Source organism: Mirounga angustirostris, unplaced genomic scaffold, assembly GCF_029215605.1.
Source record: "Mirounga angustirostris isolate CCGP_5_RB_7025 unplaced genomic scaffold, mMirAng1.0.hap1 SCAF_14, whole genome shotgun sequence".
NCBI classification, from domain to species: domain Eukaryota; kingdom Metazoa; phylum Chordata; class Mammalia; order Carnivora; family Phocidae; genus Mirounga; species Mirounga angustirostris.
Genome location: NW_026991722.1, coordinates 46,443,952 through 46,459,946, shown reverse-complemented (window position 1 = coordinate 46,459,946; position 15,995 = coordinate 46,443,952). Strand labels below are relative to the sequence as shown.

Below are 15,995 nucleotides of genomic sequence, written 5' to 3'. Positions count from 1 at the left end.
CAACCTAAACCCAGCCAAGAAAATGACCTGCTAAAACAGGTCATTTAACAGAGAAAAATAACAGAACCCAGAATCCCCAGGACTTAACATTCATAATATTAAGGATACAATCCAAAATTACCTGATATATGAAGAAGAAAGTGGAACATATTCTCAAAAGAAGTCTAATTAAAAGGCAGATTTTTCAGAATGGTTAATAGGGACCCAAATAGATACTATCTACACAGATAGAAAATAAAGATATACAGGTTAAAAGGAAATGGAGAGAAAAAGAGATACCATGCAAACAGTAAGCATAAGAAGGCCTGAGTGGTTGTATAATATTGGGCAAAATAGATTTCCAAAGTAAATATATTACAAGAGATAAAGAGGGCCACCATATAATAAGAAAAGGGTCAATTATTCAGGAAGACAACATCATTGGTATGTATGTGTTCAATAACTGAGAAATGAACAATTCCACAAGCATAGTTGGTTATTTTGATAGCCCTCTTGGCAACTGATATAATTAGCCAAAAATCAGCAAAAACACAGATCTGAACAACACTATCAACCACCATGACTGAATATTTATAGGACTCTAAACCCAACAATAGTGAAATATACATTATCTTCAAGTGTGTTTCCTGGGATAATCCACACATAGAGCCATCAAGCAAGTCTCAATACACTTGAAAAGACAGAAATCATATAGGATACATTCAATGACCAAAATGAAATTAAATTATAAATCAGAAACAGATCATAAAAACCCCAATTACTTGGAAATTAAACACACCTGTAAGTATTCATTGGTTCAAAGACAACTTCTATTAATAGAAATTTCTATTAGTTTCTAGTAGAAATTAGACAATATTTTGAACTACATTATAATGAAAACATACCAAAATTAGCAGCATGAAACTAAAACAGTTACAAAGGTAAAAGTATAGCTTTAAATGGCTGTATTAGTAAAGAAGATAGGCCTTAATCAATCAGCTTTGACCTTGAGAAACTATTAAAAAAGCAAATTAAACCCAAAGCATAGAGAAATTTCTTAAAAAGAACAAAAATAGAAAATAGAAAAAGAAAAAAATTTCAAAAAAAAAATCAAGAACTAGTTCTTCGAAAAGATCAATAAAATTGATAAACTGCTAGCCAGATTAATCTAGGGAAGAAAAAAAGAGACACAAATTACCAATATAAAAAAAATGAAAGAAGGCACAACACTACCTATCATACAAACATTAAAAACATAATAAGGGACTATAACAAAAAGTTTGATAACCTAAGGGACAAATTTTTTGAAAGGTAAAAATTACAAACACCAACCCAAGAAGAAATAGGGAATTTGAACTAGCCCTTAGCAACTGAACAAATTTGTAATTACTATCCTTCCCATAAATAACAAAAAACCCCCACCTTCTGGCCCATGAATTATATCAGCATTTAGGAAACAAATAAACCTAATCCTACAAAAACTCTTCCAAGAAACTGAAAAGAAATATTTTCTAATTCATTATGTGAGACCAGTATTTCTCAGATTCCAAAACCACACAAAATGTATCAAGAGAGAAATATAAACCAATATCCATCAGGAACACAGAAGCAAAAAATCCTTAACAAAATATTAGCAAACAATTTATTAAAATAATGTATCATGACCAACTGAAATTTATCCCAGCAATATGACTGGTTTATTAACACCCTAACAGTGTAATTAACCATATTAAAATGAGTAAAACCCTATGATCATTTCAATAATATGCAAAAAGTATTTAATAAAAATCAACAGATTCTCATGGTAAGGGCTCTGAGTAAATTAGGAAATGAAAATAACTTCTTAAAGCAAATTAAGGGCATCTATGAAAAATTTATAGCTAATAACTCAATAATGAAAGGCTCAATGCTTTGTACCTAACACAACAAACAAAACAAGAATGCTGGCTCTCACCAATTCTATTTAAAGTTGTACTGGAGGCCCTATCAAGTACAATAAAGGATAAAAAAGAAAAGGCATATGAATTGTAGAGAAATAGAACTATCTTTTTTTGCAGACAACATGATTGTGCATGTAGGAGACCCTGAGAAATCTGCAAAAAAGCTACCAAAACTATTAAGTGATTTTAGCAAGGCTACAGGACTCAAAACAAATTTATATATAATAGCATCTAAAACTAATGATGTAATGTATGGGGATTAACATAAGAATAAAAAAAAATTTTTTTTTAATTTATATATAATAGCAGCAAAAAATAGAAAATGAAAATTTCATGTCCATAATATAGCTGGCTCAGTTGGTTGGGCGACTGCCTTCGGCTCAGGTCATGATCCTGGAGTCCCTGGATCGAGTCCCGCGTCGGGCTCCCTGCTCGGCGGGGAGTCTGCTTCTCCCTCTGACCCTCCCCCTTCTCATGTGCTCTGTCTCATTCTCTCTCTCTCAAATAAATAAAATCTTTAAAAAAATAAAAAATAAAAAAATAAAATAAACACATAAGCATAAATTTAACAAAAACGTTATAAGAGGAAATTAAAGAAGATTTCAATAAAGGAGAAATACAATGTTCATAGCTTAGAGGTCTTGATGTGGTTAAAGTAACAATCCTCCCCAAGTAAATCTATATATTTAATGCAATCCCAATCAAAACAACCATTCCCCAACACTGAAAATTGATGAAAGACATTCAACATATTGAAAAGCATTTATTCAAGAAAAATCTACTAAATCTCTCAGTAAGAACACTGGATGTTGTTTTAGCCTGAGTCTGCTCCATTCCCCCCTCCTCCTTACTCTGTGGCAAATTGCATCATGATGGGGCAAGCTTTAAATACTGGGGCTGACTTTATTTAGAATAGGGCCCTGAAAATTCCAAGTCCAGGGCTTTCTCAAAACAACAGCAATCTTGGTAGCCAACAATCAGGAAAAGCCATCACAGAACATGAAGTCTAAATATATTCAGCCAAGCAACAAACTGGAAAATGAGCCAGACATTTAAAAAGCTCTCAGAAAAATGTTCAAAAACTAAAGTAAATCATATGTAAAGAACTAAAAGAAAGCATAATGATAATAACCCATCAAATAGAAAATATCAATAAAAAGATGCAAGTTATGAAAAAGAACCAAATGGAAATTCTGGATGTGAAAATTACAAGAACTGTAATGAAAAATTCACTCAAGATAATCTGAGATCGAAGGGAAGAAAAAAATCATGGCAGGGCATTATCATGTGTACCAACAAAGTCACAAAGGAGAGAAAAAAGCTGAAAAAAAATATTTAAAGAAATAATGGGTGAAAATTTCCCAAGTTCAATGAAAATATTACATATTCAAAAAGTTCAATAAACTCCACTACGGTAAATCCAGAGAGATTTATACCTAGACACATCTTAGTCAAACTATTGACAGCCAAAACCAGAAAATATTGAAAGTAATGAGAAAAAGGACTCATCAAATACAGGGGAAGCACAGTAAAATTAACAGCTGACTTTGCATCAAAAACAATGAAGAATAGAGGTAAGGGGATGACATATTTAAAGTGCTGAAAGAAAATTTCTCTGTCTTATGAAACTATTGTTCTAAAATGAAGGCAAAATACACCCCCAAATAAAAAAAGACTCAGACAATTCATTAGATATACCTAACAAAAGAGTAAAAAAAAAAGTTCTTTAGACCAGAAGAAAGTGACACCAAAGATGGGGGGGGGGGGGGCCACTGGACAAGTTAATTGCATAGGTAATTCTAATATAATCTATATTTTCTCTTCTCAAATAATTTAAAGTGATTTACACAACTATAAAATTGTATGGTTGAGCTTGTAACATACTGAGGTGTAATGTATATGACAGTAATAGGATAGAGGATAAAGGAAGGAATGGAGCTATATCAGAGCAAGGAAATGACCCCAAATATGCACTGAGACAAAAAGTAGAAACAACCCAAATATTCATTAACTGATGAATGAATAAGTACTGTCTATCCATATAATGGATTATTATTTAGCCATAAAAGGACTGAAGTAATGATAACTTGCTACAATATGGATGAGCCTTGAAAACATTATGCTAAGCAAAAGAATCCAGAAACAAAAGGCCACATATTATATGAGTCCATTTATATGAAATGTCCAGAATAGGCAAATTTATAGAGACAGATATTAATGGCTGCCTAGGGCTAGAAGGGGGTGGTACTGACAGGAATGGGGTATGATTGCTAATGGGTATGAAGTTTCCTTGTAGAATTATGGAAATGGATCTAAAATGGATTGTGGTCTCCACATGGTCAGCACAAGTCTCTGACCATACAAAAAAATCACTGAATCATTTCAAGTGGGTGAACTGTATATGATGTGAATTATAGTTCAATAAAAATATTTTAAAACCTATAAAACTGTATAAAGCAATAGCTATAACACTGTATCATTGAGTTTTTAAACATGTAGAGTCATGATATATATAACAATAACACAAAAGGGTAGGAAGTGGAACTATATTAAAGCATAATAAGTATGGAAGGAAGTAGTAGTTTGTCATAGATTAAGATGCCTATTATAATACCTCGACCAACCACTAAGAAGTAACTTTAAAATATAGTAAAATATAAACAAAAGGAAATTGTATATGAGACATACGTATCTTATGTAGAAGAGACAGAACAAAGAACAAAATGAATATAGAAACAGCAAAATGGCAGACAGAAATACAACCATATCAATAACAATATTAAGTACAAATTCATTAAACACTTTAAGATTTTACTTTTAAGTAATCCCTATACCCAACATGGGGCTCAAACTCACAACCCCTAGATCAAAAGTCATACTCTCCACTGAATAATCCAGCCAGGCGCCCCTCATTAAACATTCCTATCACAAGGCAGAGGTTGTCAAACTGGATAAAAATACCAGATACTGGGGTGCCTGGGTAGCTCAGTCGTTAAGCGTCTGCCTTCGGCTCAGGTCATGATCCCAGAGTCCTGGGATCGAGCCCCGCATCGGGCTCCCTGCTTGGTGGGAAGCCTGCTTCTCCCTCTCCCACTCCCCCTGCTTGTGTTCCCTCCTCGCTGTATCTCTCTCTGTCAAATAAATAAATAAAATCTTTAAAAAAAAAAAAATACCAGATACAACTGTATGCTCTCTGTAAGAGACTTTAGATTGACACACATAAATAGGCTGAAAGCAAAAGAATGGAAAAAGGTATACAAAGCAAACAGTACCCATATGAGAGCCGGAGTGACTATAGTGATTGTTATGGACTAAACTGTGTCCTCCCCAAATTCATATGTGGAAGCCTCAACCCTCAATGAGACTATTTGTAAATAGGGCCTTTAAAGAGGAAATTAAGATTAAATGAGATCACAAGAGTGGGGCCCTAATTCAGTAAGACTGGTATCCTTAATAAGAGGTAGAGAAGCCAGGGATGCTTGCACACAAAGAAAAGCCATGAGAGAGCTGCAAGAAGGCAGCTATCTGCAAACCAAAGAGAAAGGCCTCAGGAGAAATCTTTCCTACACATCAGAGCTTAAACTATAAAATTCATAAGGAAACATAAGGGTAAAACTTCAAAGCAGTGGACTTGGCAATGATTTCTTGGACATAACACCAAAAGCACAAGTGACAAAAGAAAAAAGAGATAAATTGGACTGTATCAAAATTAAAAACTTCTATCAAAGGGCACTATCAACAGAGTGTAAAGACAACCCACAGAATGGGAGAAAATATTTGCAAATCATATACTGATAAGGGTTAATATCCAGAATATACAAAGAATTCCTACAACTCAACACCAACAAAAAGCCAAACAGGCCAGTTAAAAAATGGGCAAAGGACTTAAAGAGATTATTTCTCCAAAAACAATATATGGGGCGCCTGGGTGGCTCAGTTGGTTAAGCGACTGCCTTCGGCTCCGGTCATGATCCTGGAGTCCCGGGATCGAGTCTCACGTCGGGCTCCCTGCTCAGCGGGGGGTCTGCTTCCCCCTCTGCCCTCTTCCCTCTCGTGCTCTCTGTCTCTCATTCTCTCTCTCTCTCAAATAAATAAATAAATAAATCTTTAAAAAAACAAAAAACAAAAAACAATATATGATACCCAAGAAGCACTTGAGAAGATCCTCAACATCACCAGTCATTACAGAAATGCAAATCAAGCTGCAATTAGATACCACCTCACACTCATTAGGATGCTCAATATTAAAAAAAAAAAAAAGGAAAGAAGTGCTGATGAGGATATGGAGAAAGTGAAATTGGAACCCTTGCACACTGTTGGTGTGAACATAAAATGGGGCAGCTGCTATAGAGAACAGCAGGGAAATTCCTCAAAAAGTTAAAAATAGAACTACCACATCATTCAGCAATTCCACTTCTAGGTCTATATCCAAAAGAATTGAAAGCAGGATCTTGAAGAGATATTTGTACATCTGCGCTCACTGCATCATTATTCACAATCACCAAGAGGTGGAAGCAATTCAAATACCCACTGACGAATGCGTAAAGAAATGTGGTCTATACCTACAATGGAATATTATTTAGCCTTAAAAAAGAAATCTTGTCACATATTACAGCATGGATGAATCTTGAGGATATCAGACTAAGTGAACTAAGGCAGTCATAAAAAGACATATACTGTATGATTCCACTTGCAAGAGGTGTCTAAAGTAGTCAAACTCCTAGAAACAAAACGTCAAAACAATGGTTTGAGAGGCACTGGGGGTTGGGGAAATAGGCAGTTAGTTGCTCAATGGATACGGTTCCACTTTTGCTAGATGAAAGTTCCAGAGATCTGGTGCACAACAAAGTAAATACAGTTCAAGCTACTGAATTGTACCCTTAAAAATGGTTAAAATAGTAAATTTTATGTTATGTGCTTTTTTACCACAACTAAATTTTTTCAAAAAGGAAAGACATTGTGACCCATGCTGTAACATGGATGAACCTTGAGGGTATTATACTAAGTGAAATAAGCCAGTCACAGAAGGACAAATATTGCATCTTTCGACTTATCCGAGGTACCTAGCAAGGTCAAATTCCTAGAAACAGAATGTAGAGTGGGGACAGCCAGGGCCTGGGAATAGAGAGGAGTGGAACTAGTGACCGAAGGGCATGGAGTTTTATTTCGGGAAGATCACGAGTTCTGGAGATGAATGTGCTGGTAGCTGCAACTGCACAATGAAGAAAACTAAGAAACTGACAGCTGGAGCACTCATATTAGGAAAAGATCTCAAGTCAATAACCCAAGCTTCTACCTCAAGAAACTACAAAGTAAACAGTGCTTTACAGCCATCACACAGTGAATGCTCAGTAGCTTGTGTTGATATGTGACTCCTAAATGTAAGCTTTAAGCAGACGTTTACAGAAGAAACACAAATTATGAAACAAGGTGAGGGCTAACACAGCAGGAGCTAACCAATTCCACAGAAGTTAAAGAGCAAGAAATTTTAAAAGGGCAAGTGGAGCAACTTGTTTGTTTTTTGATTTAAGGCAGACAAGAATGAGATAAAGGGCCAACTGAGGAAAAAGCTTGGTATTAAGTAGATGTGTCTATGGCAGGAACAGAAGAGAATGGCCAGGATTGCACTGAAAGAGAAAACAAGATGACACAGGTAAGATGTGAGAGAGGACCCTGGCCCTCTGGTCCACTGTGTAAGGAGCACAGGGTGGGAGGACACTGAGGGGCCGGCTGTGTAATTAGGTGGTACTGCTGGGGAATGGGCCACATCTGTGACTCCCCAAGGGGAACACCTGGTCTTCTGGGGGTGTTTGCCCTGAGGAAGGAAGGTGCCATGCTCTAAAGAGCAGATGGACTGCCGCAACGTGTTGACAACTCTAAAGGATGGGAAGTAGGAAATAAGAAAGCACGTCTAGGCTCCAGTCTTAGACTAATCTCTAAAGAGAAGAAACTCCTTTTTTCTCCTGGTTAGTAAAAGTATAAACAGTGAACCTAGAAAACCCAAGAATCCCAATTTTGATGCAGGCTTTAAATTTTAAAACCAGAAAGACTTTCATTATCCCTATTTACCCACATATAAATACACAGATATATGTACGACATACATACATCTGTGTATATATACACATGCACATAATGTGAATATACATACATACACATACAAAAATGTCAAAGGCTCTTTATGTTTTCAGGTAACTCAGCTCTCATCCACAACATGTGGAAATAAAAATTAATTATATTTTTAAAACAGATATTCCACAATTTTACTTGCTCTCAAGTAAAAACATACAAATGCCTTCTACCCCCAAGATTTTACAAGGCAGCTTTATAAAAATAATTTGGGTCAATCACTTGCAAAACTAATTTCATGGTTTGAGCAAAAGATGCATGTGTCATCCTACCGTGCATACTGCTTGAGTTAGGTGCTTGCATCCCTGGCGATAAATATTACGGACTGCATCAGGCCTTCAAAATAAATATTAAATTATCAAGACAAAAGGAAGAGAGGTAAGTGAAACTTTCAATCTTTCAAAATTTAGATAATGAAATTTAATAAGTATCAGCATAATACTTACTGTTTCCTATACCATGAAAGGACTCCATGTTCTAACACTACCCAGAATAACCTCCAGCCAAAAAATCTTGAACTCTAAGGGAAAAATTGGCAAAGATTTTCCAAGCTGACACATCTAGATTCAAATACCTGACTGATAAAAAGTACGTTATGACAGTTCTATCGTTGTCTTTCATCTAGATAGTACTATTGAACATTAAAAAATGATCAAATATGGGGGCTCCTGGGTGGCTCAGTTGGTTAAGAGTCTGCCTTTGGCTCAGGTCATGATCTCAGGGTCCTGGGATCAAGCCCTGCATTGGGCTCCTTGCTCAGCGGGGAGCCTGCTTCTCCCTCTCTCTCTGCTTGTTGCTCCCCCCTACTTGTGCTCTATCAAATAAATAAAATCTTTTAAAAAGTTTAAAAAAATTTTTAAAAAGTATCAAACATGAACTAAGGTACTCAGTGCAGTAATGAAAACGTTTTATCACTACAGAGGGACAGGAATAGAAGAAATGCCATACCAATAAGACCAACAATGAACACTGCTTATAGTTCTGACAATATTGTTCAGGGGTATTATGGGAAGATTTTCAATTGTGGACTTCAAAGTCTGGAATGAAACACTAAATAAAGAGTATTCTGATTTTATACAATATAAACATACTTGTGCATAAATATATAGAGGGAGTGCTTGCAAGTGCAAAAGAAAATGCATGCTCTAAAATAATTCTAGAAAACAACTCCAATGTGAATTTTTAGAACCAGATTTTATATGTGTGCTCTGTGACAATTCAAGTATTAAATTTCCTAATAAGTCCTCCCTACTTCAATATTCATAACAAAAAACATTGTAATTCTCTGATTAAGGAAAAAAATATGTTCTCCCACTCTGTTCTGTATAAGCTTGTCACCTAAAAGTGTCAGACCATCAACACAAAGGACAGCAATTGCTACAATAAATGGAAGCCTAATGAATTCCAGCACTACAGAAAATGGTTAATGTTGTCAGATCCAAGAAAGATTAAGTCAGAAATAATTTTTAAATTTTTAAAAATTTTTATATGAGAGTGAGCATGAGAGCGAGAGCACAAGCAGGGGGAGGGGCAGATGGAGAAGCAGATTCCTGCTGAGCAGGGAGCCTGATGCCGGACTTGATCCCAGGACCCCAGGACCATGATCCAAGCCTAAGGCAGACGCCCAACTGACTGAGCCACCAGGCACCCTTTAAATTATTATTTTAACAAAAATGGAGCACCTGAGAATTCTTTCCAGTTTTATAAATAAAATATCCCAGCCTACCTTCCAGAGAGGGCCTTCATATCGTTTCAACACTTTGTAGACAACCTGTTAAAAAAATGTTTTCATAAAAAATGCCATCTATATATTTCAAGAATTCAAAATCTTTTTCTAAAAAGGATCATATGCAAGTAGTCCGTTACTACATACCTTATTACCGATAAGAATGTGTTTCATTTCAGCACCCTGGGCAAGGTCAAGGGGTTTCTGATCTGTGTAAAAACAAGGAAAGAAAGAAGTCAAGAGCTTAATTGTATATAAAACAGATGCTACTACAGCACATAATATTGTTTAATTATTCCAACAACCGCAGCTTTTTCTTCTCCTCCCAAGCTACCCACCTGAAGCTGCCATCTCAACTCTTCCTGGCCCCCATTTTGGTAGCTAACTATTAAGCCAGCAAGCAAGATTAACTTCAGAACACTCTGTAGAGGTTCTGGGATCCTTCAGGTCGTCTTATTTTAGAATCATTGCATTAGCTTCCCATTGCTGCTATAGCAAAGTACCATAAACTCAGTGGCTTCAAACAGTACAAACGAATTCTTCTATAGTTGGGGAGCTCAGAAGTCCAAAATCAGTTTCACTGGAGCCAAAATCAAGGTGTAGATGGGGTCTCACCAGTTCTGGAGGCTCTAGGGGACAATCTATTTCCTTGCCCCTATCTAGTTTCTGGAAGCCACCTGTTGATTTGTGGTCCCATCTTCAAAGCACATCACTGCAACCGTGGCTGCCATCCTCCCAGTAAGGACAACTGTGATTGCATGGGGCCCACCTGGATAGCTCAGGATTATCTCCCTATCTCAAGACACTTAACTACTCACATCTTTAAGGGGGCCATTACTTGGCCTACCATAGCCACTCTTAAGCTGCTTCACCAGAGAACAGGTAGCAGAGAAAGCTCACAAGCTAAGAGCGTGAGGGTCCACAATTGAGGACAAAAGAAAAAAGGGATAATGGAGAATGAAACCAGTAAGGCATTATGGGCACTTTTGCAACGTTATACATGCGAGCACTCGATGTTTTGCCGAACAAGAACAGAATTTGTTAAAGTTACTTTTTTGAGTTCTGAAGTGAGCAGGCCACTATATGAAGCAAGCTAGCCAAAAAAAAAAAAAAAGTAATCTCCTAACCTGGGAGTAGAAAATGGCACTTTCAAAGTAACATACCTAACTGGAACTCGGTTTAAGGTAATATATTCTATCAAATAAACTTATTTTTTTTGTAAATTTAAATTCAAGTTAGTTAACATATAGTGTAGTATTGGTTTTAGGAGAATTTAGTGATTCAATACATACATACAACACCCAGTGCTCATCACAAGTGCCCTCCTTAATGCCCATCACCCATTTAGCCCATTTACCTGTCAACCTCCCCTCCAGCAACCCTGTTTGTTCTCTATAGTTGAGTCTCTTATAGTTTACCTCCCTATGTTTTTATCTATTTTTCCTTCCTTTCCCCTATGTTCATCTGTTTTGTTTCTTAAATGCCACATGAGTGAAATCGTATTTGTCTTTCTGACTTATTTCATTTAGCATAATACATTCTAGTTCCATTCATGATGTTGCAAATGGCAAGACTTCATTCTTTTTGATAGCTGATCAAATAACCTTTTTATAAATACCAAACACTAGCTGTGGTGTTAGGCAGCTTTTTGCATGAATTTCTCCTAATGAGGATCTACTATGCACCAACTAATATTTTAGGCACTGGGGATTCAGCAGTGAACATGACAGAAAAAATCGGGGCGGGGGGGCAGGTTAGCATGGAAAAAGAGAAAAAGATAGTAAATCAATAAAAATTACATGGCAGAGGCGCACCTGGGTGGCTCAATTACTTAGGCATCTGGTTCTTTTTATTATTCTTACGTTAATCCCCTACATTACATCATTAGTTTTAGATGAAGTGTTCCATGATTCATTGTTTGTGCATAACACCCAGTGCTCCATGCAGAATGTGCCCTCCTAAATACCCACCACCAGGCTAACCCATCCTCCCACCCCCCTCCCCTCTAGAACCCTCAGTTTGTTTTTCAGAGTCCATCGTCTCTCATGGTTCGTCTACCCCTCCCGATTTCCCCCGCTTCATTCTTCCCCTCCCGCTACCTTCTTCTTTTTTTTTTTTCTTAACATATATTGCATTATTTGTTTCAGAGGTACAGATATGAGATTCAACAGTCTTGCACAATTCACAGCGCTTACCAGAGCACGTACCCTCCCCAGTGTCTATCACCCAGTCACCCCATCCCTCCCACCCCACCCCCCACTCCAGCAACCCTGTTTGTTTCCTGCAATTAAGAATTCCTCATATCAGTGAGATCATATGATACATGACTTTCTCTGTTTGACTTATTTCACTCAACATAATACCCTCCAGTTCCATCCACGTCGTTGCAAATGGCAAGATCTCATTCCTTTTGATGGCTGCATAACATTCCATTGTATATATATACCACCTCTTCTTTATCCATTCATCTGTCGATGGACATCTTGGCTCTTTCCACAGTTTGGCTATTGTGGACATTGCTGCTATAAACATCGGGGTGCACGTACGCTTTCTGATCCGTACTTTTGTATCTCTGGGGTAAATACCCAGTAGTGCAATTGCTGGTAGCTCTATTTTCAACTTTTTGAGGAACCTCCATACTGTTTTCCAGAGTGGCTGCACCAGCTTGCATTCCCACCAACAGTGTAGGAGGGTTCCCCTTTCTCCGCATCCCCGCCAACATCTGTCGTTTCCTGCCTTGTTAATTTTAGCCATTCTGACTGGTATGAGGTGGTATCTCAGTGAGGTTTTGATTTGGATTTCCCTGATGCCGAGCGATGTTGAGCACTTTTTCATGTGTCTGTTGGCCATTTGGATGTCTTCTTTGGAAAAATGTCTGTTCATGTCTTCTGCCCATTTCTTGATTGGATTCTTTGTTCTTTGGGTGTTGAGTTTGATGAATTCTTTATAGATTTTGGATACTAGCCCCTTATCTGATATGTCATTTGCAAATATCTTCTCCCATTCTGTCGGTTGTCTTTTGGTTTTGTTGACTGTTTTCTTTGCTTTGCAAAAGCTTTTTATCTTGATGAAGTCCCAATAGTTCATTTTTCCCCTTGCTTCCCTTGCCTTTGGCGATGTTTCTAGGAAGAAGTTGCTGTGGCTGAGGTCGAAGAGGTTGCTGCCTGTGTTCTCCTTTAGGATTTTGATGGACTCCTGTCTCACATTGAGGTCTTTCAACCATTTGGAGTCTATTTTTGTGTGTGGTGTAAGGAAATGGTCCAGTTTCATTCTTCTGCATGTGGCTATCCAATTTTCCCAACACCATTTGTTGAAGAGACTGTCTTTGTTCCATTGGATATTCTTTCCTGCTTTGTCAAAGATGAGTTGACCATAGAGTTGAGGGTCCATTTCTGGGCTCTCTATTCTGTTCCATTGATCTATGTGTCTGTTTTTGTGCCAGTACCATGCTGTCTTGATGATGACAGCTTTGTAATAGAGCTGGAAGTCCGGAATTGTGATGCCGCCGGCTTTGCTTTTCTTTTTCAACATTCCTCTGGCTATGCGGGGTCTTTTCTGGTTCCATACAAATTTTAGGATTATTTGTTCCATTTCTTTGAAAAAAGTGGATGGTATTTTGATGGGGATTGCATTGAATGTGTAGATTGCTCTAGGTAGCATTGACATCTTCACAATATTTGTTCTTCCAATCCATGAGCATGGAACGTTTTTCCATTTCTTTGTGTCTTCCGCAATTTCTTTCATGAGTATTTTATAGTTTTCTGAGTACAGATCCTTTGTCTCTTTGGTTAGATTTATTCCTAGGTATCTTATGGTTTTGGGTGCAATTGTAAATGGGATCGACTCCTTAATTTCTCTTTCTTCTGTCTTGTTGTTGGTGTATAGGAATGCCACTGACTTCTGTGCATTGATTTTATATCCTGCTACTTGACTGAATTCCTGTATGAGTTCTAGCAGTTTTGGGGTGGAGTCTTTTGGGTTTTCCACATAAAGTATCATATCATCTGCAAACAGTGAGAGTTTGACTTCTTCTTTGCCGATTTGGATGCCTTTGATTTCTTTTTGTTGTCTGATTGCTGTGGCTAGGACTTCTAGTACTATGTTGAATAGCAGTGGTGATAGTGGACATCCCTGATGCGTTCCTGAACTTAGGGGGAAAGCTCTCAGTTTTTCCCCGTTGAGAATGATATTTGCTGTAGGTTTTTCATAGATGGCTTTTATGATATTGAGGTATGTACCCTCTATGCCTATACTCTGAAGAGTTTTGATCAAGAAAGGATGCTGTACTTTGTCAAAAGCTTTTTCTGCATCTATTGAGAGGATCATATGATTCTTGTTCTTTCTTTTGTTAATGTATTGTATCACATTGATTGATTTGCAGATGTTGAACGAACCTTACAGCCCAGGGATAAATCCCACTTGGTCGTGGTGAATAATCCTTTTAATGTACTGTTGGATCCTATTGGCTAGTATTTTGGTGAGAATTTTTGCATCCATGTTCATCAGGGATATTGGTCTGTAATTCTTCTTTTTGATGGGGTCTTTGTCTGGTTTTGGGATCAAGGTAATGCTGGCCTCATAAAATGAGTTTGGAAGTTTTCCTTCCATTTCTATTTTTTGGAACAGTTTCAGAAGAATAGGTATTAATTCTTCTTGAAATGTTTGGTAGAATTCCCCTGGGAAGCCATCTGGCCCTGGGCTTTTGTTTTTTGGGAGATTTTTGATGACTGCTTCAATTTCCTTAGTGGTTATAGGTCTGTTCAGGTTTTCTATTTCTTCCTGGTTCAGTTTTGGTAGTTGATACATCTCTAGGAATGCATCCATTTCTTCCAGGTTATCTAATTTGCTGGCATAGAGTTGCTCATAATATGTTCTTATGATTGTATTTCTTTGGTGTTGGTTGTGATCTCTCCTCTTTCATTCATGATTTTGTTGATTTGGGTCATTTCTCTTTTCTTTTTGATAAGTCTGGCCAGGGGTTTATCAATCTTGTTAATTCTTTCAAAGAACCAGCTCCTAGTTTTGTTGATCTGTTCTACTGTTCTCTTAGTTTCTATTTCATTGATTTCTGCTCTGATCTTTATTATTTCTCTTCTCCTGCTCGGTTTAGGCTTTATTTGCTGTTCTTTCTCCAGCTCCTTTAGGTGTAGGGTTAGGTTGTGTACTTGAGACCTTTCTTGTTTCTTGAGAAAGGCTTGTATTGCTATATACTTTCCTCTTAGGACTGCCTTTGCTGCATCCCAAAGATATTGAATACTTGTGTTTTCATTTTCATTGGTTCCCATGTATTTTTTTAATTCTTCTTTAATTTCCTGGTTGACCCATTCATTCTTCAGTAGGATGCTCTTTAGCCTCCATGTATTTGAGTTCTTTCCGACCTTCCTCTTGTGATTGAGTTCTAGATTCAAAGCATTGTGGTCTGAAAATAGGCAGGGAATGATCCCAATCTTTTGGTACTGGTTGAGACCTGATTGATGACCTAGGATGTGATCAATTCTGGAGAATGTTCCATGGGCACTAGAGAAGAATGTGTATTCCGTTGCTTTGGGATAGAATGTTCTGAATATGTGAAGTCCATTTGGTCCAGTGTGTCATTTAAAGTCTTTATTTCCTTGTTGATCTTTTGCTTAGACAATCTGTCCATTCCAGTGAGGGGGGTGTTAAAGTCCCCCACTATTATTGTATTGTTGTCGATGTGTTTCTTTGCTTTGGTTATTAATTGCCTTATATAATTGGCTGCTCCCATGTTAGGGGCATAGACATTTACAATTGTTAGATCTTCTTGTTGGATAGATCCTTTAAGTAGGATATAATGTCCTTCCTCATCTCTTATTACAGTCTTTGGTTTAAAATCTAATTTGTCTGATATAAGGATTGCCACCCCAGCTTTCTTTTGGTGTCCATTAGCATGGTAAATGGCTTTCCACCCCCTCACTTTCAATCTGGGGGTGTCTTTGGTTCTAAAATGAGTCTCTTGCAGACAGCATATCGATGAGTCTTGTTTTTTAATCCAGTCTGATAGCCTGTGTCTTTTGATTGGGGCATTTAGCCCATTTACATTCAGGGTAACTATTGAAAGATAGGAATTTAGTGCCATTGTATTGCCTGTAAGGTGACTGTTACTGTATATTGTCTGTGTTCCTTTCTGGTCTATCTTGCTTTTAGGCTCTCTCTTTGCTTAGAGGACCCCTTTCAAGATTTCCTGTAGGGCTGGTTTTGTG

At 37.3% G+C, this 15,995-nt stretch overlaps 1 protein-coding gene across 5 annotated transcripts in view; it reads right to left on the bottom strand.

Annotated features, from left to right (window-relative positions):
* Positions 1-15,995, bottom strand: part of OSBPL1A (oxysterol binding protein like 1A) — a 223,953-nt gene that overhangs the window by 140,786 nt on the left and 67,172 nt on the right. For all 5 annotated transcript variants that reach the window (XM_045886910.3, XM_045886911.3, XM_064577797.1 and 2 more), the window contains 4 exons: positions 9,922-9,983; positions 9,775-9,819; positions 8,495-8,568; positions 8,321-8,384 (listed from right to left, as the gene is read on the bottom strand). In XM_045886910.3, the coding sequence (XP_045742866.2) occupies positions 8,321-8,384; positions 8,495-8,568; positions 9,775-9,819; positions 9,922-9,983 (245 nt within the window). The remainder of the gene's footprint in view (positions 1-8,320; positions 8,385-8,494; positions 8,569-9,774; positions 9,820-9,921; positions 9,984-15,995) is intronic.